The 19554-nt window shown below is 41.2% G+C and overlaps 1 protein-coding gene across 1 annotated transcript in view; it reads left to right on the top strand.

Annotated features, from left to right (window-relative positions):
* The first annotated feature begins 3280 nt into the window (after window positions 1-3280).
* LOC138284580 (solute carrier family 13 member 4-like) overlaps window positions 3281-19554 on the top strand; it is a 413185-nt gene continuing 396911 nt past the window's right edge. Inside the window, exon 1 of the mRNA XM_069223513.1 lies at window positions 3281-3904. Within this exon, the coding sequence (XP_069079614.1) occupies window positions 3800-3904 (105 nt within the window). The 5' untranslated portion in view covers window positions 3281-3799. The remainder of the gene's footprint in view (window positions 3905-19554) is intronic.

Genomic DNA, 19554 nt, shown 5'->3' with positions numbered 1-19554 from the left:
CAAACAGCTGAAGCGTATAATAGTGTGTAGTAAATGGCAGGTATGACCTTGTTCCAATTGCAGGTTATTCCGTGGAAATTAGTTTTTCTCAAAATTGGTTTAACCGCAGGTATGTGGCCGGTCTGGTATTCGGCCTTAGGCATATTACACGATGCAGCTGCTTTCAAGCTGCATCTTTTTCTACCTATTTCCTCTGTGACGGGGTGTTTAAAACACTCACAAAATGGATGCCATATTCAATATGGTTGTCCTGATGTCAAATGAACAGTGGTTGCACGAAGGGTGAGAAACTATTTTTCCACAATATAAGCGAGATTTGTGAAGTATTTCATGTATAGAGGTGCTCACAAATGATACTAGAATAGAGATGGTTTGGTTGGTGAGTCATACTTCATTCACATCCATGCGAATAGTTATTTATGCAATACATACAGATGTGTGGTTTCTATAAGTTAAACTTTATTGGTTAATTTTGATGTATTTACTATCTGGATGTTTATTCAGTTTCTGTATTTTCTATAATTGACATTCATATAGGATTATTTTGGATACGACAATAAGACATATAAAACACTAAGTTTGGACCTATTCATTATAGGTAAGAAATTGGGTTCCTATGTGTGCAATATTACCAGGGGCATTATTAAGAAACGAGGTTACGCAAGTTAATGTGACTTATCAAGTCTTATCCCCCTAACTTTCACATATGGATTTATCTCTATATGTCAGAACCATCTTTATGATTTCACTCTTGTTATAGTAGCACACGATATAGTAACAAACATGCATGATGACACTACGTTGACAATTTTTACACATGGGAATTAAGATGCTCTAAGATTCTGCATGACTCTCTCCCACCGTTTATAGCACAATGGTGATGGTACCTATTTTTCTAATGCGAGTTGGGACTATACTAACAGATACTTACACCACCATTTATATCACTTTGGTGGTGGCTTCTATTCTCAATAAATACATTTGTGACTATAATAATAGATATATATACAATTACAGCCCTGATGAAGTCATTGGGATAAACCCAGACGAAACACATGTTGGCTGGCTGTGAATCCGAAAGTTAAATCAACACCAACTACGAAGATCATGACTCAATTTGGATTGAAGGACTTTGAATTTGGACCATACCACAAGTTTGGAGCATCAATTTATATCATTTGATTACATTGGATACGAACATTGTTACTTTATTGAAGGACATTGATATATATGATATATACTATCTTATTTTCTTTTAGTAGCAATATACAATATATGTACATAAAGAGTACTTACTTATGAGCACTCTGTTATTCGATTTTATAACAATCCTACACAGTGATACTATAATACTGGTTATTATGCATGTATGAGTGCCTCTTGTAGTTAACGGCATCTCTCTCCAGCAGGTACATTAATCACTAGCATTGTCTTGATGCTTTTATTTTTGCCCGAAACCTGCTGGATATACAAGGAACTTTGCAGTGCTTTTAAAACTGCTGCACAAAGGAAGTAATAAATATAAAACACAAACGTGTTTCTGTGAGAGGCCACATCTCGAGAAATGCCTTCTTCCTGGCCCAGGCCTGCGGACACCCTGGGAATGTGTCATGAACCCCCGGGGTCTGCGGACCACATGATGGGCACCACTGCTCTAAAGAACCACCAGGAGGAAAAAACATGAAGCAGAAAAAACCTCTGGAATTCACTACCACAATTGTAGTAGAGAGCGCATGGAAAATTAAGGTCAGGCATAACCGAAGAGGAACATCAGGGAGTGTTGTGCTGCACCAATAGACATTCTCGAGACGTTTATTTGAGAACAGTGACCTGAAAGGAAAGCAGAAATCAAGTAAGTAATTCCCTACATCTAGGGTTGGGACGAGTCCATAGGAATAAATGGGAAGGCGAACATGATGGATTGAGCTATGGAAAAAGGAAGTTCCACCCATCATGGCGCCATCACTTCCTGCCAAGACATTCCCTGCAGGAAGCATGGTAATTCCAGGAACCAAAACACCCCCCTCCCCCAAATGGCTGCCAAAAAGGAGGACTCAGAGGCAACCCTGGCCACAGCATGGGGAATGCGGACGTGATTGAATTACGTGTCCACTCCTGCCGATGGGACATGCTTGGGGGGCACGTCTGACTCTTTGATAAGGATGTATCTTGCAAACTTGAAAATGTGCCAGCACCACTCCTGATCCATTCATAGGAATGGTGAAGATTTCAAGCACTTGCCTTTTTCAATTAGTGCAAGGAACAGTCAGTATGCTTGAGGCTTGGGGTCCATAAAAAAAATTACCTAAACATGTGTATCATAGACCACCACCTTTAATATGGATTACATTGTTTTCTGTGATTTGCAGAATATCATGGGAGCACACTGGAAAAGCTATGCAAATCCTAGGATTGCCTAGATATGCCTGGTACACTATGCCTACAGAAGTAATTGTCCACATCAGTAAATACGATTATTGGGTGGAAAGTTCTCCGGATGCTAAATCCTGGACTCGGAACCAGGGAATTTTCAGTTGCAGTTTTTTAGCATAAAAGTTAAAAGTAGCTGCAAAAAACATTTATGAAAGTATCTTTAATAAAACCAAGGGACAACGTACAATGTGGCATTTTGCATGGACATTTCTAACATCGTTTTGAAATAACACTATGAAGCAATCACTTTGGCTTTCGGACATTCGATAATTCATTTTCCTACTGCAACTCACCAAGGCCCTCATTATGAGAGGTCCGGTTAAATGTGATATGTACAGTAACTCCTGTTACCTGTTGTCCTAACTTCTCTTACTTAAATGGATACTATCGTTATTTTACATATACACTGTGGACATTCCCAGTTAAGATGTTCTAAGGCCCTCATTATGAGTTATGCCCTAAGTTCGAAGCCCTCATTATGAGTTACGCCCTAAATTCGGATCCCTTTGCAAAAGGCACAGTTGTGTTATAATTATCACACCCTCACAGTTCTCCTGACAAATTCTGACAGGTCAAACAAACTGCATTGATGGGGCCCAGCACAAAGGCAAAACATGCGTTATTTGATGTGCTAACCGAGCCTCCATATTCTGCCTCATTTTGCTGTTGAAAACTGGGAAAAGGCGGTAATTACAACAAATGGTAAATACCTCAGCCTGGGTTAATGGTATTTGCCACGTGTTATTTACAACACCATATTCTGAAGAACTTGTAATGAGGGACTTTGCGAGTCTGGTTGCTTAGTAACATATCTATTTGCTCGATTTCTAGACATGCTTTGATCTACAATTATGCCTTTTTAAGTTATGAGGAGCTCCACGCCAAAATAATAGCCTAAATGCAGGGTCAGAATCGGATATCTGTGAACAGAGCACAAGGTAACAGCATTTAGCCACTTCGGCTGGAATGTCAATTGTGAGCGCCTCCTGACGCTGCCTCTGCAGGTGCGTTTTGCTAAAGTCATGTAAATGTTGGTGTTGGCTGATGCCTCAGCTCTGTTTGATTCTCGTGCTAATCACAGGCTGCAGATGGGGGCAGGGCGGAATCTCCCCGCGGCGGGTACACCGTCCCCCAGTCTGAGTCGAGCCTTGGGGCTGCTCCGCTCAAACATGCCGAGGAAGTGAGGAAGGCTAAGTACGCGTCGCCCCACAACCTTGGAAGGGGCAAGCAGCCCTTAAGCCGCCGGGTGCCCTCGCTGGATGGCTGGCGGGACTGGAGCTGCAGCGCGTGCACTGCGGCTGTGAAGGCTCCGCGCCTCATTGTCTGCCGGCACGGACTCCCGCATCCCTTCGACCGTTCTCTCCACATGGCCCTACCCGTCTGTAAGCGGCTGTGGCAGCTTAAAGATGTCGTCATCACTTTCCTGCTGCCACTGCTCCTGCTCCCCTTGCCGTTGCTCGCGCAGAACAAGGTGAGGATTTAAATTAAAAATTGGTCAAATTGGAATTTCTGAACGGCACAACTTAGCATTGTAGTCATACATTAAATAAACGTGCACAACTGTCTTATTTCCATATGGTAAATATATATATATCATGCAGTGCAACCACGCACTCAGTGGTAAGCGTTTCAATTGTGAATTTAATTGTCTTTACTTCCTATAATTTGTGCAATTAATATGACATGTAATTAACCGGCGAACGTCTTGTATGAATGATCCCGTCTGCAGATCTTTCCTCTTTGTGCCCAGTGCTCCCCTGACGATGCCTTTGTCCATTGGTTCGATGTCAGCCACGCTATCCGTGCTGTGCTGGGGCCAGCGTCATGTGCTGTCCGTCAGATGGAGTGGTCTGTTAGTGGGTTAAATAGCTGAACTCAGAGAGTACACCGTGGAGGCTTGAAAGCGGCGTGTGAGATACCTGCGAGCCAGGGGTCTCTAGGCGATGTCACATAGGGCATGTTTCTTGCCGCTGTCCGATTCATTCAGCTTGCATAGGTACTAGCATCTGCAATGAGAAAAACTCACAAAAGGAGAACTACCGATAGTGTCTTGCGATGCCAGGCACCAAAGCACCTGACAAAGAGTCTATGCATAGAGAATAATAATATATATTTGTATAATAATAATGGGTTGCTATCTATGTCATTGCGCAACAGCATTCGCTATAGCGCATCGTTCGAATGAACTGCAGAATAACCGATAAGCCCGGTACGGGAGGGAGTGCCAGACAAACTGTGGAGGTGTTTCCTAAGGTGAAGCTTGATGTGTACTGATAGTGTCCAACAAACTGCATAAGATCACACTCCGGCAACATTTTGAGTTAGGGAGCTTCAGTAGAATAGTTCAATTAGCATTTTCGCCAGCTGTAGTTCATTAGATAACGTTTTGTGCTACAAATGTTTATGCTAAACACAGGCTCGGTAATAATACCAGGGATCCTTTAATAAATGAACGTAAGCACATTACAACCTACTACAGGAAAACTTTTGTTGGCATGAAACACTAAATAACAACGAGATATAGTTTCTGTATTTGTTTTCGTGTAAATAGTACCAGTGGCGACTGGTGAGCTTTGACAGTGGGTGGCCTTAATACTGGCCCGGAATTCCAGCAAGCAGGTAAAGCAAGCACGCTAGACGCCTTCAGGGAGGATTGGGTCGGGGGTTGTGCACCTGAGAAAAGTTTGAAAATAGAAATGCGGTGAGACAATCAGAACATTTTAAAACACATTTTTGTCACACTTTTTATCAAAGTCCATTGTTGTGCAAAGCCAATGTAGCCTGATGCTCCTCAGGAGATGACCCAATTTTTTCAAAATGTGCGGTGGGTGCCCTTCATATGTCAATAATTACCTCTATTACCCGAGGGCCAGCATGTTGTCATGGGTGCCTGAAATGGGTGCCCGCTTATGCCAAAAATGTCATACAATATGCCAGTGCCAGAACTGTGCCAGAGATGCCATCCATTCACCATGGATGACCGGTGTGTCAAATATAACTTATAGACTTTTAGGGCAATTTTTTATGGTTGGCTGCTCCGCGCCACACATGCCATGGTTGTCCACCCTTATAACAGCGATTACCTCCAGTATACAAGTGTTTTGCCAGGGTACTCCAAATGGCAATAATTTCTTTGTATATAATGGGCACCCTTGGCACCTGAGTGCATACATAAAGATAGTACTCGTAAATGCCCTTTGTGAAATCCCCAAACCGTAAACTTAGATTTTAGGTCTAAGTTAATACCAAATGTCTAAGTTTACCTTTCTAAATTGGGCCCTATTTTTTCCTTATTATTTTTACGTACACTGTAGGCCTGCTTAACAAATGTATATATTACTTACAATTAAATAAATACATATATTATTCTATGCTTCACATGTTCACAGGTCACTGCATAGTTTCTATGTGTTGTTTGATTAGATGCTTATGAGTCTCTGTTTTATTATCTATCACAATAGGTAAATATTGTCTTAACTATTTATCTACAAGCATTTCACCATTGAAATGTGGATTTAAAGATTAAAAAAGTTATACAAATTACCTTCAAATACTGCAACTCTTTAAAGCCTGTGTTTATACAATATAACTCTATATCTCAATATATTATCTTCCTTATACATAGATTCCCTTTCTATTTAATCATGTATGTATATATTTATTACTTTCTTCCTATTGTACAAGAGAAAACAAATCACTCTGTCCAATGCGCTATTCTGTCTCAACCTATACCTCTCTCAATCTATCCTCTATCTCCACTTTCTGACTCATCCCAAACCTCATTCTACTACTGTGAGCTCCAAAATAACCCTTCCTCGACTCTTCCCCACTCTATCCCTCCTGGCTCACACCAAACCTCAATTTACTACTATGATCTCCCAAGAAACCCTAGTAAATTCTCTGTCACGTATCTCTCCTTTGACTCATCCCAAACCTCATTCTACTACTCCGATCTCCCTAATCCCTTTCGACAGACTCTTCTCTCTCTCCTTCCCAAACCCCAATTTTGTACTATGATCTCTCTATTAACACTTCCTAGATTCTTCTCTCTTTTATCCCTCTGTTGTTCTATTCAATCCAACTAACAGGCTCACATGTCCACCGCTCAAATTAACTCATAGTTCCCTACACTAATACTAATACTGTACTCATATTTTAATAAATACTAATCCACCACTAATCCTTTTGGGTTCTGGAGTAGTGTGCTACTCACTGAAAAGCGCATCGATGCCTGGTCAGGAGTAGTAAGCGCTATATAAATACAATTACAATTACATCCAATATGCCAGGCCAAGCTTTCTAACATGTGTGACCTATATGTCAAAAAGTATCTCCAGTATACCAGTTCTTGCATATTGACTGGTGAACTCTATATTGCAAGAAATATGCATGCACCAACCTTTTGCTACAGGTGCCACTTATTCTAAGACTAGCCACTATTGTGCCAGCACCAGCATTTTACCATGGATACCATATATACACCAAGAACTAATTTCAGTATGGTAGCTCCAGCAGTGTTCTGTGTGTGTTCCATATGCCAAGTCTTATCTCCAATATGCCAGCTCCAGCATTTTGGTGAGTGTAGCCCATATGCCAATAATTACCCCCTATATGCAAGTACCAGCATTTTGTCACTTGTTTCCCTTATGCCATTAATTATATCTAGTTTACAAATTGCTAATTTTGCACTGGGTATTACATATGCCAATGCTCAGCATTTTGTTGTGGGTACTCCATATGCCAAGAATTACCTTCAGTATGCCAGGACCAGTGGTATACTTGCAACCATAACGCATACACACACAAACGCACACTCGTACTCCCACTCACTCTGATTCTCACAGTTTCACTCACTGACTCATTCACTCTCACTTGCCTGTCATATACTCTCACTCACTTTCATTCACACTAACTCTCTCACTCATGCTCACATACATTCACTAACTCCTACTCATTCTCACACCCAATCACTCGAAATCAGTTTCAGTCACTCATTTGCACTCAGTGTCAGTCATTTTCACTCACGGTCCTACTACTAATTTTCACTGGTGCACAGACACTCATACTGATTTATATTCACTCACTCACCCTCATTTACTCTTACCGTTTTGCACTCCATCTTGCTCTCAATCACCCTTATTCTTTCTTACTCATAGCTTTACCCACTCTCTCTTCCCATAACTTTCCTGTCACTCACTGGCACTCACACTCAGAGCCTCATAATCATTCACACTCAGTCTGACTCCCATTCATCCTGTCTCGCACTGTCACTTCCTCATGCTCACTAATTCTTACTCTCGCTTTTTCTCGCCTATTCGTACTCATACTTTCACTGTCACTCATTATTAATCTTGCTTTCACTGTCACGCTGATTCACCAACTTGCACCCACTCTTCCATTCACTCACTGATTCACACTCACCTAGATTCACTTATTCTCACACACAGTGACTCATTCACCGTTTTAGTTTCACTCACTCTTGCTCACCTGCTTGTCACTCGCTGTCAATTACGTTCACACAGTCATGGCCATTTACATTAACTCATTCTCAGTACCTCACATTCATGCTTACTCCCCATTCTGTCTCTCAATCTAAGTCTTACACAGTCTCAATTACTCTCATTCACTGTGATGTATTTTGCACATTGGTTTCACTCACTCTCACTCACTTTCCTGTGACGCACTCTCATACTTAATTAAACACATTCATGCTTACCAGTCACTCACTGTCAACCACGTTTTCTCACTCACACACATTTATGCCCACTTAATTCACTCAATAAAATTCTCTCTTCCACTTTCTCACTCCCTTACACCATTCATTCTCATTCTTGCTTTCACTGTAACTTTCACTCCTCCTAACCATTCATCTTCAGCCGTTTTGTAAAAGGATTTATTCTATATTTAACATATGTTTTTAGTCTTCTGAATAATTTACCAGCTTTTGCAGTGAATCTGGTTTTATCATACACTACACTCATCCCATTCTCACCTTTGGCTGTGTGCAACAGGCCCTGCAAGCTTCTGTCTTACAAACCAGACCAGTATTGCTCAAACTTTGGCCATGTACGGCAAACTCTGGGCTTACTGCAGACCATTTGTCTAGCGCCATCCCACCCAAACCAGCTGGCTCAGCTTTCAGTTGTGCACAATGGCTTCTGGGAGCAGGGCCTGGTCTTTTAGCTAACTCCTGTGCTCAACCTATCTCATCCAAACTAGCTGCGTCCAATTTTCAGATGTGCATTGTGACCTTAGGACAGAGAGCTTGACCTAGGGCTCTTTAGAGAACCTGGAATATTAATTTGAATAAGAGGTCCCACCAAATTAGTAATCTAGTGTTTCTCTGGTGAAAAACAGTTTAAATGAGACAAACTAGTATTAACCCCTGTGCCATTGACTTAAAGTAGCAGGCTTTTGCCCACGGAAATAAGGGTTACATATTTAAGCAATACCAAACCAATATTAAATTCAATATTTAACTCAATAACATTTCCAAACCAGGTTAGTAAAAAGGTGATACATTTAATCAGAAGAACAACACCTAAATGATCAAAACGAGATTAATGAAACTAGAAATATGACTTTTTGAACTATTAAATCAAAAAAACTCAAAGAAATTGTAAAGCCAATGCGGTTGTGTTTTACTGATACGTAGATGTGATTTCAGGCTAGCCGCGATGGAGCAGGAGCTAAGTAAACCTAGCTGGTCGTATTGGCCAAGAATTTTACTTTTTCAACTTAGGGAGACATTTAGATTTTTGTGAAAAAATGTGAAACTCTATGAAATGATGGTTCACCTGCCCCTCCAATGCACAAAATGTTCACAAAGTTGAATACATAGTTTTTGGTCACACTGAAGCCCTGGGTTTTAGTGCCAAAAACATCAAGCAGGACCGTAATTCGTAATACGACTGTGGAGCAGTGTTGAATGATGTAAATGGACTTTCTGCTTTGGGATACATACTTTCCCTACAAGGTATCGCTAAAGCCTTTTTCTTTGCGACACAAAGCTCTAAGTGGTATAGGTAAATCCTGTTCACTGAGGTTCTTGGGAAGTCTCATAATTTGACCCAGTCCTCTGGAGGTTGAACAATACTCCCAGTTTTTTCCATGTGTAATCAAAATAACCTTCTAAATACAAATATACATGTATAAATATTTAGAAAGGCTTTTGGTTAGGCCTCACCACCATTCATGTGTTCACCTGTCAATCACGTTTTGCTTCCATCCACAGCAGCATATATCATGGGGCAATGTGTCAGCCCACTTCAGCCATTGGCCCCTTCGCACAGAGATTGTTGGCATTATCCCTGATCACATGTGCACATTGCCTAGAACGGGGTGGTGAACGATTACGTAACCAATGGTTTTTTTCTTTCCATTTGTTATGCTTTTTTGTCATCCTTTTTGATTTAACATATGTCTTTAGATTTTGGTTATTAAAAGGCAACAGTATCATTTATTTGTGCCAATAAGTATCATATTTTACTGTGATGAGCTTTAAAACTAAGAAGTGATTGTATGCATGTTCTAAGAATACTTGCCTGCTAGGAAGTACACTTAGGGCTTGATGTAGATATTGGTGGAAACGTTACTCCATCACAATGGTGATGGATATCCCGTCCATCGAAACCTAAACCCCGTAGGATATAATGGGATTTAGATTTTGACAGACGGGATACCCGTTACCGTTGCGATGGAGTAACTCTCTGCCAATATCTACAACAGGCCCTTAGTGTTCTACTAAAATACTTCCCTAAATTGGTGGTTCATCTGCCACGCCAAGGTTGTGGTGCCAGTGCCTCATTTAAAATGTTTCAGCTGGCTCCGTCAGGGCAAACCTTTGACCTGATATCTCATTTGCCCCAGAGCTGCCAGGTCAGAGTGCCAGTTGCCCTATCCTATTTACTTATGTTACTAGATTTCCATACCTAGCACTACATGTGAGGCAAGGCAGTCACAGACTGGAAAATAAATGAATGGCACCAACACACATTGAGAAAACTTCTGTGTTAGTTTATTTTACAATAACAGACGTCCGCTTTGAAGCTTATTTGTGTAATACAAGCAGAAATGCTGAAGAGTTCCATGAGAACGTGGCTCTTACTGAATATATCACTGAGCCTTCAGTGCATCCTCTGGGGCCCTGAAACATTTAGGGCCTGATTTAGAGTTTGTCAGAGGGGCAGAGGTGTGATGGATATCCTGTCTGCCAAAATATAAATCCCATTATATTCTATGGGATTTATATTTCAGTGGCTGGGATATCCATTACCGTTGTGGCTGGGTAACCCCTCAACCAGACTCTAATTATACCCTTAGATGGGATGCTCTGTATTGGACGGGGACAGTGTCACATAGGGCCCGATTCACAATCTGCATTGTGTAGTACATAAAGTAGTGCTACAGTAGTATTACTTACGTACTACAAAATGCAATTCACAAACCTACGAGGGGAAATCTCCACCTCTCCTATCTTTTCAGTGGGAAGATCCTCAAATATGTATGTTTGGTACTTAGTAGTTGGAAAATGTGGATTACTTACTATTAAACAGGAGGAGTAATAAGGGGTTTAAGAAGGGCTAAGGAGAGGTTTAAGGAGGGACAGACACCCATCCACAAAAGAGTATACTATTGCTATCCACAGACTGTACTTCTAAAGTTACTACAGTTAAACAGGATCCCAGTAAATGTGCTCTAGGTCAGACCTGAAAAAAGTCCACCACAATGGCCACTCACTGGTATTGCAACACCCTACCAAAGAAAATATGGAGGCAGGGACTTAAAATAGAACCCTTGGGAAATAATGTTGAAATAATTTAATTTATTTCTACTTTATATATACATTTATTTTAATGATAAAAATAGATATACATACAAATATTATTTCATTTTAAAATATCCTTTTTTAATTTATATATGACATTTCATTTCTGTAAATAATTAAATTACTTTAAGTGAATTCTGTATCTAAATAATGCAATCCTTTATACATAATAACTACATATAAACATTTGTCTTTAGGAGAGACCATGACTGACTTTCCCAGAGTCTACAACTATTGGGACTTAGTTATTTTTATGACATATGGAGGTCTGGTATAAGATCAATAGCTCCCCAATAAAAGGCACAGTCTAGTTAGCTATGAATTGGTGGTTTATCCTTCATATAGCTTTTTCCACCAATGTTCATGGCTACCATTGGACAACCGAAGAAATATATTAGATCCTGAGGAGCCCTTGTCAGGTACAGCCTCCTGCCTAGCCCTGCTGAGGAACCCTGGCAACCAGAAGAGACTCCTACATCCTCCTTCGTGAGCCCTCAGAAGGAACCTGCAACCAGAAAAAAGGTTATGGGTCTTATTTAGAGTTTGGCAAAATAAGTGAACACTGTTAACTGATGGTCCTCCCACCCTGCTGAACATTAGGTTCTCTCAACCCATTAAGATGTGAGAAAAACACTTGGTTACTGTTGGGTGAGCCAAATCACAGTGGCAGTTGGTCACAGCGTCACATGTGATAGAACATGTAGTACATGACTGAATGACATTTTAGCTGACAACTGGGGATAGGTGTGTTGAAGGCAAGTCAGAGGCTGGACCCTATAGAAATAGAAGTGGTTAGGGTAGGTTGGATAGCTCAGGATCACCGTCGGTTAAAACCAGGGGGTTGATTATGAGTTAAGATTGTGTGCTCTTTTTAAATGGTGTCTACCAGTGTTTTTTTAGTTTTATTTTGTAATAATGTACCTTCAAATTACATTTTTAGAAGAATTTCTATGCCTTTTGGAGAGAATGCTGATTTAACAAATGGTAAATATTAAGTTGGACTAATTGAAAAGGCAGTGGGAGAAACTATCAACATTAGAATCTCTTTTCTCAAAGGAGTGTCGGTGAGCTAAAACACAATCAGTAAATTATAAAAGTCATTGGATGAGAACTAAGTAGTGATAAAGCTGGATATCGTTTGTGGGTGAGTATTTTGAAGTGGGCAGGGAGACCATCAGACCATAAAGGCATAGATATTTTAGTCTATATCAAATTCTGTGACATTTACTATAGCTTTGTGATTGATCCCTTCATTACAGAATTTAACACTGTATCAACTGTATTGTCAACCGTTTTTCTCTAATCAATTGTAAGTTTAAATGTTTACAAATAGTAGCTTTGTGTATTGGATGCCCATATGTTACACGATAAAGTAAGTTTTTGTGGTGGGGTGATTGGTATCCTGTGGCCTTGTGTATAGCAAGTTTACTTAAGAAGAGTTCCTTGTAGGCAAAAGATGGACTTTGGATGTAGCTTAAGAGTAAACGTGCGTCATTGAGAACATCTTACTTTTAGGGTCATTATTAACAAGTTCATATTGCCATGGATCCTGAAATCCCCTTTACTGTCTATAGTGTTGTTTATCACTTTAATTTCTTTTTTAAAACGTCTGTGTCATTAGTAGGGTTTTGAAATGTGACCAGTGTTTGATGTGCGTCAAATACACACGCAAAGTGGTACATTATAAACAAAAGGTGGAAATGCCAAACAGTTGATTTGTCTGAATACTCAGTACAAAATAAAATTTGAAGTCAGCAGCAGCACAAAACAGATAAATCATACCAGGAATAAATGGTGAACTCTTTCTGACAAAGACTAGCCTGCTTGCACAACATCCTTGACCTCACTTTCTTACGACTGGGGTGAATGGCGCAGCAACTCTCTCTGCTATTGAGTTGGGAAACTGTCCATGACCATCACCAATGTCTTCTGATTGTGCTTCCCATCAGTTATCTCCATTAATTTGACTCTAGTTTTAGTTAAAACATTTATAATCCAGTGATTGAAGTGGCACCATCCTCCAATTGCTCTGTGCTACGGTAGACAACTGGGTCGATAAGGAAGTCAGTGTTAATAGTATGAATTCTATAAACAAATTAGGAAAAGTTCCATAGAAAATATAAAAACTTTCTGCATATATGTGAGTGTTTTATAAGTTATTTTTAATTTCAGTTGTTTTCACCACACCTCAGGGAACTAGACTGGCTCCTGATACACAGACACGCTCAATACAAACTCCTCACACACGTCCAAGGCACTACCCAGTTTCAGGCTCCATCTACTTGAACAGTTGCATCTCCTTCCACCAACTTCCTAAACACCTGCTCTGCAGGATTTCTACTTGCATACAATCCATGAAAACATAGAGCCAAATGAGAAGGAGGGGTGTTCTCTTACTTTGCTCTTAAAGCAGGGAACAACCTCCTCCTCCACATCAGAGTCTCCTCAGATTTTCTAAAACTAGGCCACTACTGCTCCAATGCACATGGTCTCACAGCACTTGTGACATCCATCACTTCTTGATTGTTAATGTCCTCCAAGCCTTCCACCGTCTTTCCCATATGAATCTCTATACTACATGTGTCTGTTCATTATTGTTGAATTCCGTGCTCTTGCCTCTATCACCACTACATCCTTGAGAACCTCGTGACTGCTTGCCCTCACTACCCTGAGAGTAAAGTGTGGAAAGGGGTGTACTATTTCCAGTTTGCAGAGCCATTGTAAAATAGTCCCCAGGACACGAGTTGCAAATTATGTCAGTTACTATGGTTGGGGGGGGCCAGTAGCCCCTGTTTTCACCCTGTGGTCCCCAGAACAGGGTCTGGCAGACTCCATTACGAAGGACAGACAACACATTATTCTGAATTATTCTATTTAGAGGCCACCATTAACTGAGGGTTTGCCCACACGTTGCCTAGATTAGCTACAGTATGTTATCCAAGTTGCACCATTATGTGATCCACCTAGCATTCTATATAGAATGCACAGAATAGTAAGTATTAAGTAGATGTGGCTGTGCATAATGATCAAACGTTTTATATTTAAATTGTCAAGTTATTGATTTTGACTTCTGAATGTTATTACCTTTATACTATATTCCCCAAAATAATTTGTCTTCAGTCTTGATTAAACTACATATCTTTTTATAGTCATAGTTGTAGGTACCCACCATATGGTCCTTGTGAGCTCCATCCATGATGCTTACATGTTAACAATTTGTGTAATAACTTTCAAAATGCCTTCTCCTGGTCTTACTTGATACATTTAACAACACATTTTTCTACTTGCGTTCTTCTTCCAGCCTGCAACTGCTTTTCTACTGTTTCTTTTTCTTACTTTAGTCAGTTCATTATCTGTATCACATCATCCATACCCAAAAGGGTAATGACTTCCTGTCTTATCCATTTGCTGCAGTATAATTCTTTTCTATTAAGAAATCAAAGTGCATGAAGTTAATTTCATTGCCAGTTCTCCATGGCAAAAGCCACTGCCTTGAAGAAGGTAATCACATTTCTTTGGCAATGTTAGAGCTGACATCCTTGTTCCTCCATCCTTCATCCCTCCTGTTTTGCTGAATTTGTGTCTGTTGGCTTAGGGCATTATGCATGTTATTACAGCTAACCAGTGCTAAAGTATGTGTGCTGTCTCCCTAAAACAGAGTACAATTGGCATCTACCTAACTGGCAGATTTAATTTACTTGTACATCCCTAAGAAATAGCACTCCATGTACTCAGGGCTTCTAAACAGAATGCTACTAGTGGGCCTGTAGCACCCATTGAGCCACCCACATGTCTTAGGCCTGCCGCACCAGTTTGTAATGCAGTTTTAAACTGCCATCTTTGTCTCGCAAAATAAACCTTTTTTCAGGCCTAAACCTTCTATTTTAATGCTTATAATTCACTCCTAAGGTAGGCCCTAAAACTCATAGGGAACACTGCATAGTATTAAAAAATGAAGACATATGTACTCAAGTTTACATGTCCTGGAAGTGCCAAACTCCTATAGTCTTTTTTCACTGTTCTAAGGCCTATCTCTTCAATTGACTTATGGCCTTTGTGCGTTTAATAAGTGCTAATTTTGGATTCGGAGCAGCGATATGCTGTTTGTGCTCGCATGAATTGTAATATAAAATCCTCTTTAATGGTGAAGTTGGATTTTAAATCCTGATTTTGAAAATGCTACTTTTAGAAACTTAGCATTTTCTTGTCGCAACCATTTGTGCCTTCTACCAGTGTCCTGGGTTACGTGGCTGTGAATGGCTGTGCTGTTGAAATTTATGTATTCCCTTCAGACAGTGAAACAAAGAGGGTTTATGTGTAGACAGGTTGGGTCATCTTGGCAGGATGACTGGGGAGGAGCTATACTCAGGCCCATCTATTTTTCTAAGGGCTTTGCCTCCTGCATACACAGAAGAATGACACCAGGCCTGTCCTGCCTTTTATCACCCCCAGTTTGGAACCTTGACAGAGGAAGAAGTTTCCAGAGCAAGATTTGGGGGTTGGACAGGGAGTCCCCCACACACAAAGGCTGGCATCAGGTGTAAATATCAGACCTCCGGAGGCACTCATCAGAACACTCGTGGACCTGTGGGAGTTACAGAAAAAGGACTTCCCTGTTGTTTGAAGGACTGCCTTGCTGTCTGAGAAGGAAAAAGGACCTGCTTGCCTTCATCCCAGGCTAAGCACAGTAACTCCAAGAGTCAGCTGGCTGACATCCTGTGTGAGCCACAGTGACACAACAAGCTTCAGAGGCCCCCTGCAATTTCCCAGCTGGCCTGCTGCAACTTGACCTGCCTGACCTTGCAATTGGGCCTGCCTGAGTTGTGCTGGTCTCTTATGGAGTGAGTCCCTGATCCCCAAGAGGTGCCTCCCCAGGTCCTGGATTCTTAGGTGTTGTCAGAGTATACTCCTCCTACAGAAAAGATGAGAACCCTGAAGTTTGGCTCCACACGACCGTGAACAAACCTGTTTGAGCCAAGACTCTGCTGTCCTCGATGACCTCAAAAGCAAATTTCCAGTGAGACCTGTCCTTCGCGTGTACAGGGACAGCCAGCTTCAACTGGCAACACAAGGCCTGCACTTCACGCTACAGCAATGACAGCCCGTGATGACCGCCAGTGCGAAGGTACATCAATGACCATCCATGAGCTTAACCGGCTCTTTGCGCTAAAGCAACTACTGCTGTAGGGCATAAATACTTTACACATTACCTTTAAGTTAATTCTGGCTGCTTTTGTGCAACGCTACCAGAGGGTTATGCACAGGTTAATTTAATGACTCTTTGTGGTTCACCCCGATAAGGGTGTGGCTGTTTTCCCAGTGGGGCTTCTACCCCTCTCACCCAGTAACCCAATTTCTTACAGACAGTGATAATTGTTTTCAGGACAACATTGGCTCTTAAATTATATGTTTAGAGATCATGAATAAACTAGCAGACTTAGTATTGACCCAGTATTTTACCCAACATTTGAAACAACCTTTCTGGTTAGTAGCTTTAAAAGACATTTGCAGAAGTATTTTTTTAAATACACATAACCTTCTGGGCTCCTCAGGCACCTTTTCCCATTTAATGGGTTTGTAACAGTGTCACGCTGTTCAGATTCCTTACTTTCTTTTCCCACTTTCAATTATCATTCTATTTTGTTAGTTTAAATCTCAACTGGTCAATATTGTGCTTTCTCATTGATAAAATGCTGCTGTGGCTATATAGTTATTAACAGGGTTGCATTCATAACAATTTGCAGGCCTGGTTGCATCTTTCATCATCTTGCTATATCTTTTTATCAGTATAGCATTTTAAACATATAAAGCATTGTTTATGGACACCTCCACGCCAGATACACATTTTCAGTCCCATTCAGATTTTGCACCATTCCTATTTCCACTATAAAAGAAGCATTTGCAATGCAATAGGACTTGTATTTGTGAGAGTTAGAGCTATTGGCATTGTAAATGACAATGTCTTTACCTATGTGTTTTGGTTTGGAGTGCAGTGGATGTATGCCAGGTGCCACAGCAAACCTCCCAGGCCTGTTGCCGCAGAAGAGAGGACATAACAAGGCTGCTATCTTGGGAGTGTTTTTACCCCAATCCTACAGACTGGCTGTGACATTATGCACAGGAGTCCAGAGGGTGATGGGGAAGCGCTCTGCGCCTATGACAGCGATTGTGGGGGGTGTTCAAGGTGGGGCCTCTTCAAACAGGAAGCATTGCTATTTGAGCGCTGTTTTAGACAGCGCTTTTGGAAGTGACATCTACAAGGTTGCAGTAGATGCTGAGTGGGCTGTCAAAGCCATAACACCAGTGAATTATGAGAGAAGGAAGTGATGGCGTTTGCTACACTTTCTGCCCTATGATACGCTGCTCCTCTCACTGTTGTACCCTTGTGTTAGCTTGATTGTGCTACAGGGTTAGGAAGATGTCTGCCCCTACTAACTCAACTCTATTTGAAGAGGCCGAATTTACATCCAAAGGCTAGATGTTTTTTGCTATCAAGCTTGAGGCCATGAAGTGCTTCGGTCTGGAGTCACAACTCCTTTTCCACTATTTTGGAGACAACATCTTTCACCATCTTCTTGCCTAGAACTAACCTATGTGATTGGTTGGTGACTCTCCGTAGGTTATCAAGAGCACGTGCTATTACCTAGTGTTAAGCTCTACTCAAGTCAGTTGGTTAATGCACCCACTGCAGAGGTCTTGATAGAACGAGAATGTCACAGATTACAATTCTGACATAGATTTTTCACTTCTTCATTTCTGCAAGGTCGATGCAAATTATAGCGATTTTGTTAAGAATAGCACCTGCTTTGCAGCGCTATGAAATGCCAGAACCTGTATTACCAAGCACTATATAACAAAACAAGTTATTCCCAGACTGCCCCAACACGCAATAGACAAAGCACCCTAGGGGACAGGATGTGGTCTAAGGGCCAGAGCTGCCGACTTTGGAGCTGGGGAACCCGGTTCGAGTCTCTGCGCCTGCTCAAGATCCTGTGATTCTGGGCAAATCACTTAATCACCCTGCCTTTTCTACCCAAAATGTATGTGTTCTTATGTAATGTAACTGGTGCTCATGTAAAGCGCTGGAAAACCTTTGTATCTAGTTTGCACTATAAAACTGGAAACAATAAATAAATTAAAATGCAAAAAAAAGTAAATAAAAAAGAACACGCAAAAAGAAACAACATACGGCAACCATGTAGCACAAAGTGGCAAGGCAAAAGAGAAAAATAGTGCGCCACACTATGTTACATGGCCGATCATGAAATAATCCATGTAAAAGGGTGAGTCTCCAAGGCAGTAACAAGCTAGCCTCAAGGCGAGACAAACGTAAAGCATTTACCAACGACATCAAGGAATTTTTGAAAGGCAGGCCCAGGAACCAGTGAAAGTGATTGGTGTGGTTAAAGTCCACAGAATAAATTACAACATGTTGAGAAGAGCAGTGCTTGCATGCTGCTATACTCGACCTTAAAAGGTAGGATGGATTTGGAGCGCAGTTGGACAAGGTTCCTTTTTTAGACTTTAATAAACAATCAGCAAAATATTTTTTTCAGAATATTCACATGAACTTTAAAAACTAATTCTAACAATGCAGATCAATTACAGATAAATGTTGCAGGTGTTTGGGTCTTTTTAATATTATTGTAATTAATGTTTTTTGTATTGCTTGCTAATACGATATTGCCCATTAGTTGCATGAAACAGTCAATCGAGGAATCACAATAACAACACAACTTCTAGCAAATGGCACTGATTATTTATGTCGCAAGAGCCTGTGTGGCACCTGCTCGTCCTCGTAGCACAACCAATTATCTTCAATGCAACATACGTTTTTTCAGTGCAGTTAAGCAAGTTGATATCTTTTTGAAAATACACTGTAATTTAGTCACCAATTCACTAGTATTTCCAACTATGGCCCTCATTACGACTTTGGCAGTCTGCAAAGAAGCCGTGGGCGCCAGAAGACCGCCAGTGCTGGTGGTCTTCCGCCCACCATATCATGGGTACTGCTGGATTTCCGCCACACTTTGGGCAGAAATCCAGGAGTAGTTGTGCAAGCGGGCAGAGGCGATTGGGTGGTTCCACCACCTGCCCCGACCTCCCAGTATTACTCCATCAGCCCTACTATGGGACATAATACGGCCTGGCGGTGTCCTGCTGGTGGGGCGCTGGCGGCAGTGGAAGCGCCCCTTCCCTCCTGGACGACCTTATCCCCAGACCACGTGCGGTGATCGTCTGACAGGGGAGGGGCTGGAGGGCCAGAAGTGTGGGGGGTGTTGTGTGTGCGTGTG

The sequence above is a fragment of the Pleurodeles waltl genome, chromosome 3_1 (assembly GCF_031143425.1).
Source record: "Pleurodeles waltl isolate 20211129_DDA chromosome 3_1, aPleWal1.hap1.20221129, whole genome shotgun sequence".
NCBI classification, from domain to species: domain Eukaryota; kingdom Metazoa; phylum Chordata; class Amphibia; order Caudata; family Salamandridae; genus Pleurodeles; species Pleurodeles waltl.
This window is presented reverse-complemented; position numbering and strand designations above follow the sequence as displayed.